The sequence below is a fragment of the Formica exsecta genome, unplaced genomic scaffold, assembly GCF_003651465.1.
Source record: "Formica exsecta isolate Colony F162 unplaced genomic scaffold, ASM365146v1 scaffold38, whole genome shotgun sequence".
NCBI classification, from domain to species: Eukaryota; Metazoa; Arthropoda; class Insecta; order Hymenoptera; family Formicidae; genus Formica; species Formica exsecta.
Window position 1 is genome coordinate 1,690,637 of NW_021851042.1, and position 15,166 is coordinate 1,705,802.

Sequence of the window (15,166 nt, forward strand, 5' to 3'; positions counted from 1 at the left end):
AGGAATCGTCATTGCGGTACACCCTCGTCGTGGAGTCGGACGGTCGCCGGGGTTGCACATCGAGAACGATATAGGCCTCTTCCTCCTCGTCCTCTTCCTCCTCCCCCTCCTCCCCTTCCCCGTAGGGTTCTTCCTCGCCGTCGGCGTCCTCGGGCAGGTCGGCGGCCGCCGTTGCGCGTCGTCGACGCGTCGATCTTGCCCGGCGCGGGTCGCCGGCACTGCGGTTACCGCCGCCGCTGCCGGCACGGTCGATCGCCGGCTCGCCTCGATACATGGCCTGCGGATGCAGCGACGACGACGGTGGCCAGCAACGTGCCACCGGGGTCGGCTGCGCTCGTCAACGTATCCTACCCGCGGTGGCCGCGACTACACCCACGCCGGTACTACCTGCGGCGGCCCGGTCCCTCACCCCGCCTGCGACACCGTGCGACCTGGCGACACGATCGCTGCTGCGAGGCATTACCGCGACCTGGGCCGTCCGAGCCGAGCCACCACCAGCCTCACTAGGCACACGTAGCACCAACCAACCGATTAATCACAGACTACCTTCGGTCTCTCTCTCTCTCTTGTCAGCCGATGGTATCTCGTCACAGTTGAATTATCTTTACGGAATACCTTTCACAAAATTGATATAGCGGTAATGAGATTTGGATATAGTACGAATAGTCCGTTTCGCGAGAACGCGCTCCGTTTTGTTCGACGTCAGGACGACGACCCGTGAACGACGCGCCGCTACTCTCTTCACGTGACACACGTCGCGGAGTGTCACGCAGTATATCGCGACGCGCGTGATAACGATGAAGGCCTCGAGGAATCGGAGGGAAGAAGCCCTCTAAGCGAAAGCGCGCGTTGTGTATTAGCGATGACACGCGTCGAGCGCGGAAAGAAAGAAAGAAGGGTTCGATTGTCTCTATCCCTATCTTCTTCTACACCCTCTCTTTCTCTTTTACAGCCGTCTTTTATCCCCTTGCCTTCTCTATGCGAGACTGGACGACCACCTTTGCTCGCACTATGGGGAACGACCACCAAGCGTCATCGAACACCTTCCTTCGCCACTCCTGTCGTCGAAAAACTAACGATTGACTACCGCAACTCGTGCGTCGACCAGCGCGCCCGGACACTACCACCGTCCGGTAGGAAGTGTCGGCTGCCACGAGGTGGACATCTCTGTGAGGTCTTGCCAGCGATAGCGGCGGCGGCGGCGGCGGCGGCGGCGGCGGCAACAGCGGCGGTAGCAGTACCGGTGGTAGTGGTAGCACCGTAAAGGCGGTAGTAGCGGCGGTGACAGCTGCAGCTGGTGGTGCACCGATGCATCGAGCAACTGCGCTTCGCTCGTGCACGGTGGTCCCGCGTATTTATTCGGACAGCGGACAATCGGTCGTCTAGCAATCGTCTACCCGATATAAAAGATCTAACCGATCTATTCCCTTACTCGCATATTAAAATATAGTTTGCGACGTCGCAACCCTTTCACGACGGCCTAGATAGATAAGCCAACCCCTTTGGCTAGAGTCTTTCTTCGCGTAGAGGTCCGTTCTCTATTTATCTCTCTCTCTCTCTCTCTCTCTCTCTCTCTCTCTGTCTCTCGGTTCACGTTACGCTCAGTTATACTGTCGCAGAAGAGCAGACCGATCCGTCACCGTGAACTCTCGCTCCCGCACTGCCGTGGCTCTCTCGCTCCACTGACTGGGGGATAACGCGCCGGCTGCCAGCAGGCCAGGCAGTGGCGAAGCTCTCTAGTACACGGCCAGCTACTAAGCAGCACCACGCACGACGGGCAGCCTCACGACTGCCCTCGACTGCCGTAAGTGTGTGTCTGCTGCTCGCCCGTCCGTGTCGTGTCGGCTCACTTCGGCACGACGCGGCGCGACCTCGCGCGCAGGCGGCGTCGGCGTCGGCGTCGGCATCGGCGTCGGCGTGCGTCGAGCGGAACGGCGACGACGCCGTTAGTACTGTTAGTAGTCGGCGTAGCTGCGAGCGAGCGGACGCCGGCTAAGGTAGAGACGGCGACGGCGGGCGGCTCTCTCCTCGCTCCCTTCGCTCTCTCTCTCTCTCTCTCTCTGTCTCTCTCTCTCTTCCTCTGGGACCAACGATGCCGGTGGTGGAGGCGGCGGCGGCGGCAGCAGCGCCGCCGCGACGACGACGTCGCGATGGTCCCGCGAAGGAGCGCCCCGTCGATGCCATCGGCCTGGGCCGAAATCGATGCCCCGCAACGCGGCGTCTGAAACGCGGCACCCCCGTCGACCTGTGCCACACACCACATAGGCTACACATACGCCTTACCCCCGGCGCGGATATACCGGGTGTCCCATTTTGCCCCGGGGCGCTCTTTTATTTGTTACAAAGATGTTGCTATTTTTTTCTATTATTCTGTTTGAAGCTTAATAATGATTTACCATATCCTCTTTATATATATATGTGTGTGTGTAAAAAAACGATATCTTTAAAAAATTTTACATGCATCGGGAATTTAAAAATACATAGAATAGCTTAAGAAAAATACTTCCCAATCACATCATTTAAAGTGACTTAAATAAAAGTAAAGAGTAAAGTAGAATGAAACGTCTCTTATGTTCGCTTTCCATTTTAAAAACATGTCTTTTGATTTTTAGAACTAAAAGCGCGACACATCTTGTATACACACAACCCTATTACGCGCAAAAGATCACAAATACTATCCTGTCAAGTAAATGTATACGGAGCAAATACAAATATATGTACATTTATGTGTGTGTCTACGTGCAAATTTGGCCACGTGTATATGTGTATTAGTATTATAGAGGCATGCGGCAATACTGTGTACACTGTCGACACACCGAAGGATGTAGACACAAATAAGCAATCGAACTCGAAGGCATGTACAAGTACGCGGATATGTTGAAAATGTTTGATGGGAGAGACGTGCCAGGCAGAGACGAGGTCTTGCGGGAGGAATTTCCTTCGATTTATCATTTGCCTTTAGTTCCTTAAAATATCCATTGCCTCATTTTACATATTGAGCATATTACTCGAAAGAAATATAGAGTCACTACTATATTTCTCGAATTGGAAAGGCATCTGTAAATAGAGGGGATGTATCGTACAAATCGTGCATTTTTTTTTCTTAAATTACAGATTTCTCGAACGCGTGAATTCAGGATTATCCTGTATATGGTTAGCTTAGGCTTAGATACATTTAGAGATAATAAATGACAAACGACCCTCTTTCTTTTTTCATTTTTTCATAAAATAAATAATGCGCGCGTATGCGGGTAAAGAGTAATATATGCCGACCGGTAATATATATATATATATATATCGAATCCAGACTTTGCGGACAAGTTTTTCTTTTCATTTTTATCACATTACGTGAATATGCATATAGGTAAATGCGTCGATAGGATTTTCTGAAACTATAGCAACCCTGTACGAGGTAACAGAACGTCGAGTGGAGAATATAATGTAACTGCATTTTGACTTTGACACGATTGCATGTGCTGCTACGACGAATCTGTACATAGGATGTTTCTACTTGTATGTTAATTTTCACATTTCAGATAATTTATATTTTAAAAATTTTCAGTTAATCATGCGACGCACAGAATAATATATTAAAAGTAAAATAAGTAGAATTTTTTTTTATGTCTACACATCTCTTTTACTTAACAGTCATGTTGCAAATTTTTATATGTGCATTACTTTGTAATATATGTATATAAATACTTAAAAATTGTTAAGTTATTATTATCTGTATCTGATAACTATTATCTTATTTGGCGATCCTTGTGGTCTACCGTATCGATCCCCTTTTATTGTTTCGCGTATTTTTGGCAAGATTCTTTTCTGCTGTGCGTATAAAAACTACTGTTTGCAAAGTGCTTTCGAACTAACAAGAATGTTATCTTTAACCGAAAATTCTTGATTCCGTGAAACATTGCCAGCAAGCATATCACAAGCAATTGTGGTAAATTTTACATTTCTCTTTAATTTGTACTTCTCACAAGGAAAGAATAAACTATAGAATATCTGATTTATAATTGAGCTGAGTACTTAATCATAAGCAAAGTCAAATAACAATTTCTGTAAAAGTTGATTTATGTGTATTTGTGAAAGAAGAATAATCTTTTCTTTCTATATAGCTTCTATTTATATTGGGATATTATATTTTCGTCCACACAAATTCCGATTCTTAATTGAGTTAATAACATTAATACCTGACGTTGAACGATTACAAAATATCAAATAATAGCTTGGCAGCTGAAAAAAAAAAGAACAAATACTCCGATACATTATACAAATTATTCTTAACTTTCGCAGTGGCAATTGCATTTCCCGGCTAAAATCGGGCTTCCAAAATGCGCATAGGACCACCGTCGTGCCGGCGGGAGTCAATAGACTCCTCCGTTGCGGCAGATGTGCGTATCGATTTCGGGACGTGGTCGATTCGCGCGTGTCCCCGAACGAACGCGATATCGCGCGCCTTGCTCTTTGAGACGCCGGCGGTTCCTCGTTATTACGTGCGTATCCTGCCTTCGTGTTGCTTCGTCCACGGACCACGTTACGACGGCGTCGGCGGCATCGTCGTCGTCGACCAGCAGGCACACGCAGCGCGAAGCAGGGGGTTTCGCAGGGGGAGCACCTGGAGGGTAATCCACCGCGTGGCCGGTATCACCCTCGCCAGGTGGCTGCAACTTGTTGTTGCGGGACCCCGCGGATCTACGTGTAGGCCATCTTTCTCCCTCGTTTACGCCACCCTCTTCTTTCCTCTTTTGTCCTCTCTTTGGCGAGTGGTTCCGCCACTCATGATTGATCTTCGTACATATAGAGACGCACTTATAGATCAACATTCCCCTTTTCGCGAAGTAACCAAGAGATTGCAGTTCCCATTTTCAAACGGAAAATTGGTTTTTGCAGGAAGGGAAGCGGAGAGGAGCAGTGTAGAAACAGATGCGAGATGGACTACGATTGTGATGGACAGTTGCGGCAAATATTACAAATATTATGCGATGAAATTACACACATTATAATGAAATTTTTCTCCATTTTATTTCTTACTTTTGATGTTTTATATGTATTTTTTTTTAATACAAAAAAAATTATCATTTTTCTATTCGACGATAATTAATGTTCCAACGTTAATTTAGTTTGGCTTCTCGTCTTTATTAACATTAATTATTCTGCAAATGATTTTTCTTGCGTCGTATTTTTAAAGTAAATAAAAATAGATCATTGTAGTTGAGGACGGAGAACTCGAAGAAGGACAGCTGCTTTCACGCATCATTTACGGTACCGTTATTCCGAAATATCTCCTCGGGGTACGACGAGGATCAGACTGTTGTTCGCGTTGAAAGAAATGCGTGAATTTTGGTGTCACGCGAAGCAATCTTTCCAAAAGAAATGCTCTCAGTGAGATACCCTTAGATTATCCTTAGGCACGCGCCACAATGTCTGTTTCTTTCTTTCAACTTTTACAGCCGTCGACTTTTCGATTGCTAGTGTAAGAAACGTTCCTTGCAATATACAAGCGATATATTAGGTCTACCGGAAAGTTCTGTCCGTTTTTGGAATAAAACAAAATACAAATTTTTATTACCGTCAATAAACTTTATTAAATAATGTAATTGCCATTATTCGGAGAAGTATTGTCAGCAACTGGATAATTTAAATACAGCAGTCCAAGAAAAGAGGCCGGCGATGTTCAATAGGAGGAACATCATACTGCATCATGATAATGCTAGGCCACATGCTGCTTTGGGGACTCGTCAAAAAATTGCAGAACTAGGCTGGGGAATTCTGTCGCATCCACCATATTCCCCGGACTTAGCACCCTCCGACTATCATTTGTTTTTGTCCTTACAAAATTTTTTGAGGGGCAAAAAATTCAAAAATGAAGAAGATATCAAACAAGCACTGGTTCAATTTTTCGTATCAAAAGATAAAACATTTTTCGAAAATGGGATATGCAAATTGCCCTCACGCTGGCAAGAAATCATTAATAATAATTGCAATTACATTATTTAATAAAGTTTATTGACGGTAATAAAAATTTGTATTTTGTTTTATTCCAAAAACGGACAGAACTTTCCGGTAGACCTGATATATATCTCCTTTCCATTCCTTTCAAATCCAGGATGCTTATATATATCTGATAAGCTGTTCATTTTATACAATTGTTAACTATACAATATAAATCGCGAACTATTTAAGCTCTAATAATTGCTACATCATCCGAGAAAGTACGTTCAATTACTAAAAAATCGTGTTTTCTCGCGATTCACATGTACCCGCATTGTCAAAAGTGGGATTGCATAAATTTCCTGTTTTTACCGTAAAAATATACTTATGCTAACAATGTATTACAATAATAAGTATTCATTTATAAATAGAAGGCTATTTATTTGGAATTCGGGAATCTGAAACATTTCGATAAAATCCGGATACATCTTCATATTAATAATAAGCTCGAACTGACAAACTTTCCTTCAAAGGTATCAGAGAAGATTGACGAAATTTACTCGGACATCTAGTTGCAACATCCTCGCGAAAAAGAATGTATCAAAACGTGCGAATACGTGTCTCTTAGAGAATATCCGTGAACAATTTAATATCTGCGGCGATTGAGTATGAACGAGCCAGATTTCGGCATCATTTTTAAAGTGGACCGCATTTTAATCCGGAGGACGAAAAGCATTCCGATCGTCCTCTTAAGAGACAGTCGCGAGGCGGGCGGAGGAGAATTGTGCGTCGGGGGTTACTGATACATAAGTGGGACACTCGCGAAAGGGGTTAGCACTCCCTCTCCTACGCACTGTGACAATGGTAAAACTTGAAACGACATCGTCGTCGGACTTGGCTTCCGGCCATTTCCCGGCTATCGATCCGCAAAGCGTTACGGCGAAGCTGTGCAATTATTAGGTGTATCGTGTATATAATACGCCGATTTGCTTCGCCACACCAGGAACCAGGAAGATGTATTACTCTTGCTTCGCAAGAACGATTCGCGGGATTTATGCATCACCTGTATAAGCTCTGGATTGATTACGCAACTATTCGATTACGTTAACTACGCTCGTCGGCGCCCGTTATTGTCGTTTAAAGTATTCGTTAAATCGATAATCGATCGTATTCAGTCACAATAGTTTCTGACGAATATGAACATTGCAAACTAATTAACTATATTTTAAAATTGCTCCCGATTATTTCATAATTTTAATGCATTTATGCTTCTATACATGATAAGTTAGTGCGATGTTGTTAATATATTATTTAATCTTTATACTGACATTAAAAAATGTTATATTAATATATCTCTGTACAATTGTGTATGGAAAAGAAATACTGGGCTATTCTTAGCGCGAGATAAATCGGTGTGAACGACTCCAGGTGCATATACCGAGGAAACCCCTCGCAATCGCTCGCAAACCCGTAGCCGGTGAACAATCAAACACATAGATAGGTATATGACCGGAATCGACCCTAATGCGAGCACAAACGTGAACTAATAACGCTGCTGCAATAACGAAATTGCACGTGACATGTGAAATTTGCGGTCACGTTTCTCTTCGCGATATGTACCCATCGACCCAGAAATCTTTTCAACAATACAAACAACGTTAATGTCGTTTTATACGCCGCTCTTCTCTCACAATCGCGGAGAAAGGTTCTCGTGCTCGTCGTATTACGTGAGACCACGAAGAGGCAGATTTGTTTAACTCATCATCATGATGCGTCTCGATCAGGTCAGGTGTAAGGAACTGTCCGTGAGAGTCCGCCCTACATGAGTACGACGCGAGCATACGTTTCTACGTATGCGTGGAATCGATAACTGGGAATTAGTCTGCCTGGCTGTCTCCCAGAACTAAATGCGAACACGCGGCGGGAGAAAAATTTAGTCGATCGCCCTTGGGAATCGACATATTCACGCGAGTTCCATTTATTACTGTTGCAAATATCGAGAAAAACAGTCGACTATTTTATTTATCATTTTTTTCCGACTATAATACCAAAAGTTCGTTTTTATTCATAACGCTTTTTGTATAAAAGATAAAGATAATGATTTTTTTAATAGGGGTATTTCCTCTTCATCATCAATATTATTGTTATTAATAGAAAAAATATTGGGATGTGTAATAAATAAATTGTAGCTTTAAGTGATAATAATGATGCTGAGGAATCCTTCCAAGAGAAAAATTATAAATTAATAAATTCAAGATATTTTTCGGAATGTGTGATTAATTCAATTCAACGAGCAATGCACGATTAATTCAAGTGATCATATTTAAAAAAAAAAAAGATAAAAACAAATATTTATAAGACAACTTTAAATATAAGAATACTAATTAGCTAAAAATTATTATGCATATTTAATTGGGAAAAAAAACGACTTAATTATGCTTGTTTTTCTATATCTCTGCGGATAATCGATAATTCAGCGAAATAAAATATTTAAAAACTATTCTCTCAGCTATGAATTTGGCAAAGCTTTCAATTTTTGAAAAAAATATAGCTTCTCTGCTAAATATTATAATTATAAAATACTTCTAATAGTATGCATTTTTGTTTGAATCATTTCTCATAAATTCTATAATTTTGACAATACAGTTAGATTAAAATATATCGAGTTAATTACGAGAAGCTGCTTTAAACTTTAAATCACCCCTCGCGTTAAGGCGCACATACAAAAATATGTATCTCTTGTTTCTAGAGATATCTTACCAAATATTTGAAATTTATTAAAAAATCCGAAGAGAAACAATCTTGAACCTATTCTCAGTGGTTCATCAATGTGAACCCCCCTATATCCCCTTTTCTTTCTTTTTTATTCTCGCTTGCTCTAATATACCATATGCGCCCGAAGATACTGCACCCACGATGAACACACGCGTAAAGAACATTAGACGCCAGAGTAGGGGTAGCAAAGTAAACGCGGCAGAACAAACGAAAATGTGCCCGCACAAGAGGCCAGTCTGAGAGGAGGAGAGAAAGGGAGACGGAGACAATGTCACTATACGGTACCGAGGATCAATACGTCACGAACACGGTCACAACTATTTGTGCATACATGCGAGACTGCGCCCATACTGACCATCACACTCTGCTTTGTGAAATAATTTCTGCAAATTATATATTATATAATCATATGCACGCATCACCGAAAACGAGTTGACTTGCCTCCTATACATGATACAAAAGATCGATCGTCGTGAGATCAAAAAGTATGCGTTACTACATTTATAAGATACGAAATGCATCGGAAACCGACACACGCACAGCCTCTCTTTCCCAAATTTATAAAATTTATTCCTATATATATAAATTTTTTTATTATAGTTGGTTTTACGATGAATACTTGCGATATTTGTGTATTGCCGTAAGATATAGATAAATTTTTTATTTATTAAAAAGATTTTCTTTTTTTATATGTGATAATGTAACGAGATAGATTTCCAAAAAAACTGTCTAATTTACTTTTGTTCGTTATTATTGCAAGCTATAATCTTTAATTGTGATTAGAAGAAAGTTTTTAATAAAAGTTGTATATCGGCAATCTCTCTTTCCTATAATTCATCTGTCATCTTTCAGCTTTTTTTTTTATTAAAATCATTTTCAATTGCATCACTTAAAACTACGTTTTTTAAAAAATGTACGTCAACTTTATGGTAAGAATTTCCGAGATTAAACATTCAAATTATAAATCTAAGTTATAAATTATTGACTGGCAAATAATCTTGAGTTATAACTGCTAAACAAAATTAAAAAAAAAAAGAAATGGAAGCATAATGTGTGTATGTATATAAATATTATTTTTACATAAAGTAACCTAAAGATATAAAAATAATGCTATGCTGATACATTTAGCACGCGTAAAAAATATTCTTATCAACTATTTTAAGCCCACTGTGATTAATGCCCATTTGCTATTCACAATGATACTTTCTTTCATTCTTACTTTCTTGATGCAAAGATAAAATTGGTAACTGACATTTTTCTATTTGGAAATAGATGTAAGTATCGTTATATATTTAAAAAAAAGAAACTTTTTTTCAACGTTATTTGCCTTCTGCTTTAATAAATGTGGTACAATATTCTAAAATAGTACAATTTCGTTAAATCATAACAATAATTTTTCTTTTTAGTGGCAGAATTCTTTCTCTTTTATACTTTCATTCTTATTAAGCATTTTATTTTTTCTCAAAATGTCAGTTGCCATGTTTTATATGGTTTCATTTACCATACCGCGTTTTTAGTAAAGTATCATGAAACTCACAGCACAAGTGTCTGTTGATACAGGATTTTTTTAGCTGAAAAAATCTTCAACTTCTGCTAACTCTCTTGCTCGTGCCTGTTGATGAGCCCAGCGAGCTTCTGCGAGCTTGTCACTTAATCCCCATTTGTCATGATACACACGTTGGTTGCAACTTGGACATTTCTTACCCCCTATAACAAAAAAATAATAATAATAATAATAAAAGAATTTTTTTAATCTTTTAATGCAACAATTTGATATTTAAATAAAATTCTTATTTTACCATGGAATGGCGGAGTCTTCATGTATGTCACGAGACATTTTAAGTGGAAGAGATGACCACAGTAAAGTCTTTCGGCGTGGAAATCCGCATTTTCGTCGGTTACAACCTCTTCTGGGTTTGCTGGCAAGCATATTACTTTGCAATGTTGGCAAGACTCTTGTGGAAAAGCTTTTACAGTTCTGCACAAGTTAAATCATGAAATTAAAAAAAGCTATAATAACTAAAAGTATACTGATGTAAGAATAAGAATTACTTTATGAGGAAGGAAGCAATTGTGTTTAATGATGGTTTTGGAGTGAATGGTTTCTGTTGGGCTTGTTTCTTCAATGGTGACTCGATACATTGTCTTGCTAATTCTCTTCCTTGTCCAACTAAATAACGCTTAAACAATGGTGGAAAATTTGTATCAACATCACTAAACCTGCAAATAAATAATGTAAAAATTAGTGACATTAAATCTTAATTTACTGCGTGAATTTTATAGAAGAAAATTAAACATACGTCACGCAATTGATGGGATAATTATCCGGAATGTCAAGCTTGGTCTTAAAATTATATAAATTTTGGTATAATTTTAAACAAATATAAGAATTCTTCTGCTTCAATTTTAACTCGTCTTTGTCCCCCAGAAGTTTTTTTATTGTTGATATTTCGTCGTAGCAACAGATAAGCGGATTCTCTTCAATAAAATTTCTGATAAACTTTAAAATTGGCAATACCTATCAGTATAAAAGAGAATTTATGAGACAATATAAATTTTATATGTAACAAATTGTTGGATATAAATATAAATGTAGGGACCTGTGTTTTGTTCAATAAACGCTTGCACTCCTTTTCACAAACTTCTGCTAGTCCATTGAGCAGCTTTGTAGATAGAGTTTTACTTTTTAATTCGAGAAACAGCGGTGACGCGGGATAATCTTCTCGGAATTGGATGCACACAACGAGTTGCTTGAACAATGTTTTCCTGAAATAAGAAAGCCAATGATGAAAGTAATCGCAATAAGAACAAAACGATTTTGATCTGAGATGCGACAAAGGCGCAAGAGTAGAGTTTTATTACGTTATTTCGACGCGGACCATGCTCCGCACGCAAGAGACGAGGCGACTTCCATCAACAACATTGTGACAGAGCTGAGATACTTCTTGCAATTCATCGTCAATAAATCCCATGAGCAAGTGAGAACGCCTTAATGAAAAGCACTCCGATAGTTCTGACGCTAAGAGAAAGCAATCTTGGCGAAATTACAGTGCAACATAACCTTTTAACCGACTCGACGAGTTGCTCCAATTGACGTAAATAATAACAAAGCGAATTTTATGTTGACGCAGCGCGCCGTGCTGTTACGTCACGAACAATTTATCCGAAGATGATCAAGATCGCTTTTCGACGATTATTTTTCTCACCTTCGGCGTTTCTGCAAAATCGCCAATTTCAAAGTCGCTCATACAAATGTGCCCATTAATAAAAAAAAAAAATATGTACTCGGAAATTTATTTCTTACGATTACAATCTTTTAGAAATGTCACGTGACGTATTACTTGTAGACTGTTCCGTTTTAGCTTTTAATTGATAATACCAGAGAGAGAAGCCCATTACGTAAAGAAGAACAGGGTGAATGTATCGGTAGTGGGGGTAGATTTATCGCGAACGGTGTACATCATCGTAGCTTGAGCGTCCACTTTTTTCGACGTTCTTTAGGACCGTGTATATAAACTTTCTTATCGTAAACAGCCATCTCAAAAACATATATGTACATAGTGTTGTTATACTACAATAAAGATATATATTTTTGGCCAACTTTTTTAAATTCTAGATCACTGTGGTGTCGGCGCCGACTGACTGGATCAACCGACTCACATTTTAGACTCCAGTCTATTTTATTTGTTGACTCATGGTATATTTGTTAACTGGTATAAATGAAAAGTGGAAACTACCAGTAGCATACTTTTTAGTTAATGGGCTTATTTCTGAAGAACGAGCTGAAATTACAAAAAAAGTTCTTTGTTTTATAGCTCCTTATTCTAGGGTTCAAAAGTCATCGCATTAACTTATTTTGACGGACTTACATCTAATATTAGCATATGTGAACATTTAAATGCAAACATTTGTAATATTTATTTTTTTTTACATCCAACTGATCATTATAATATATTAATATTTTTTGATACCGCTCATATGCTAGAATTAATTCGAAATATAAATTAATTCGAATCTTGCTTCTAAAAAAATATTGTATGATGTCAATAACAAATGCAATCAGATGAGATTTTATTGTTATCATTAAGCAAAAAAGTAGAATGCGAAGATCTAATAAATAATACAAAAACAAGAAGAAAACAAAATAAACTAATTAGAACTGTGCCAAACACAGAATAAAGAGCGCGAAAATATATATATTCACATCCTGTTTTTTGCGCTTCGCTCTCGTTAGCGCGTTTTCTTTTTCTTTTTATATTCAATATTACTATTTTTTAGATACGGAATCCTATGCATTTAACATATAATTCTATAGAGAAGTATATGTGTATATTATATTCTATAAATTTCTATAGTATTTTATATTCTATAGAATTTTATAGAATTGTGTATATATATTTTTCACATTGTTTATTTTGCTTGCATTGATTTTAATTAATTTATAGACGCAAAATCTCTCTTTCTTCTTTCATCATAAATATAACTTGTAATAATTTCAGCAAAAATTATCAAAATATAATATAATGATCTATATATATATATATATAAACAGTGCCGTATCATTTTTTTAGGACTTCGCGAAAAAATAAAGGCTTAGCCAACTCAGGATCTTAGTCTTTTATTTATATATATTATAAGTGTTAATGAATAATTATTCGTTAAAAAGTCCGTTTTTGCTGTCCACAAGATTTTTTTATTAGAATAAAAACGACAATCCAACTTTGTCTTTACATTTTGATGAAATTAATCGCTTATCATCGAGTCGTTTACCGCCATAACTTGATTAATGTAATTAATGCCGGAATAGGTTTACACACCAAATACCAATTTCACGTTTCATATAGTCAACGACCCTTAATAACAAAAAAGTGCGAGTCTATTCTATCAGCAGCGATTCATTAATGCAACCGCATTCGAAGCATCGAATGCATAAACGCAATACGCAAGTACATTCCCATAAAAAAAAAATTATCGAAATAACAAAATGACATTTCGTATATACGAGAGCGTATATTGCACATCCTGAAAAAATATTTTTATTACACCCAATTCTTGTACAGTCTTGCGACTACGATGATATCGGAATGACGTCTCGTGCTACACTATTACACTAAACTCTTGCCGACATTAAACATACAGCAAACTAAACTCTTACGATAACTCGCATAACAATAAATTAGACTGCATAACGATTTGATAAGGATTATACAACATCTCTATTTATATCTATATATAATCATATGACTATATCCACACTTTTTCGTAAACACTATAATTTGCGCAACTTTACATACAAAAAATTGATTAAAAAAATATTAGTACATATATAATATGGATTAACATCTTGCGTATATTTAAAATATATGTATGTATATATATATACATATTAGTAATTAGCAAAATATAATTGTAATTTAACCGCGACGTACAATCATTCTAAACATTGAACAGAGAGGATATATATGTATCGTCATTACATCCATCCCCTCTCTTCTAAAATTCTAAAACAACAATATATCGTAACGCCACGATTACAATCTTTTCATAAATCGTTATTTCATCTTAAACCCATATATATATATATGTATATATGTATATATATATATATATATATATATATATACATATAGGTATAGCGTTTCATTCTGAGGTAGATCGAGTCAGCAAACAGCAAACAACTATTTTAATTCAAAGCTCGTTCCTAAGTGCAATTTATATGTGCACACACATTCTAGATTTGTTACTATTACATTGTTTAAAACTATATCATCGTCAGAATATTTAAAAAAAATCATCAATGTCAATTTTTATCTTATTGTTGCGTTATACACAACCATAATAATTTTGAAATCTTGATCATCATTAATGATTGTGCATCAATCGATTATATCTATTTGGAATGCGAAGAGAACCATCGGTATCATATTCCGAATTCGGCAAAAACTCAACAATTAATACGATTGAATTGAATATGTAAATTAAATCTTATTTCTGCTATTTTCCCATTCGTTCCAGAGCAAAAAGCTTTGTCAGTGCACTTTCACCATAAATCAAAAATTAAAATTAAAGATACAATGTTTGCAACATTCAACAATAATGGACATTGATAATATCTAATGGTCTATCATAATTGTTAAGTGACATTCGGCACTTTTTTCTTGCATTTTTATCAAGATATATAATCGCATTATGTTTTCTGAAAGGAAAAGATATTCAATTATAAAAAAAATCATATTTTGTGTTTTTATATAAAACAAGGATATGATACTGAAGCTGCAGCACGTGATGCATGAGAAATACAATAGTATGTACAGTTTGATCAATATACATAATGTGCAAAAAAATATATTTTCATAAAAAAAATTCATGACTTGCAGGTTTTCAAAAGTTAACCAATCAAGGTTTTATATCAAGGTTTTTCGTTTCTTACTTACATTAATAAATATTTTCTGAAACA

The 15,166-nt window shown here is 37.8% G+C and overlaps 2 protein-coding genes across 3 annotated transcripts in view; both read right to left on the reverse strand.

The window, feature by feature from the left end:
- LOC115239389 (protein kinase C-binding protein NELL1-like) overlaps positions 1-561 on the reverse strand; it is a 60,749-nt gene extending 60,188 nt beyond the window's left edge. Inside the window, exon 1 of the mRNA XM_029813888.1 lies at positions 1-561. Coding sequence (XP_029669748.1) covers positions 1-274 — 274 coding nt within the window. The 5' untranslated portion in view covers positions 275-561.
- A 9,202-nt stretch (positions 562-9,763) lies between these two features.
- Positions 9,764-12,533, reverse strand: LOC115239462. 2 transcript variants are annotated; one of them, XM_029813983.1, is made up of 7 exons: positions 12,014-12,533; positions 11,572-11,926; positions 11,310-11,475; positions 11,010-11,227; positions 10,762-10,929; positions 10,509-10,687; positions 9,764-10,416 (listed from the first exon to the last, which is right to left on the reverse strand). In XM_029813983.1, the coding sequence occupies exons 2-7, from the start codon at positions 11,679-11,681 to the stop codon at positions 10,277-10,279; spliced, it is 981 nt and encodes a 326-aa protein (XP_029669843.1). In that variant the 5' UTR covers positions 11,682-11,926; positions 12,014-12,533; the 3' UTR covers positions 9,764-10,276. The 2 variants fall into 2 exon arrangements, with proteins under 2 accessions (XP_029669843.1, XP_029669844.1); XM_029813984.1 differs by having other exon boundaries at positions 11,995-12,533.
- Between the last annotated feature and the right edge of the window lie 2,633 nt (positions 12,534-15,166).

Coding starts and splice junctions, on each gene's coding strand:
- LOC115239462 (XM_029813983.1), bottom strand. CDS start 11,681: ATGGGATTTATTGACGATGAATTGCAAGAAGTATCTCAGCTCTGTCAC. Junction 11,476..11,571: donor ATGGTCCGCGTCGAAATAAC/GTAATAAAACTC, acceptor TTCTTATTTCAG/GAAAACATTGTTCAAGCAAC. Junction 10,688..10,761: donor ATTGCTTCCTTCCTCATAAA/GTAATTCTTATT, acceptor TAACTTGTGCAG/AACTGTAAAAGCTTTTCCAC.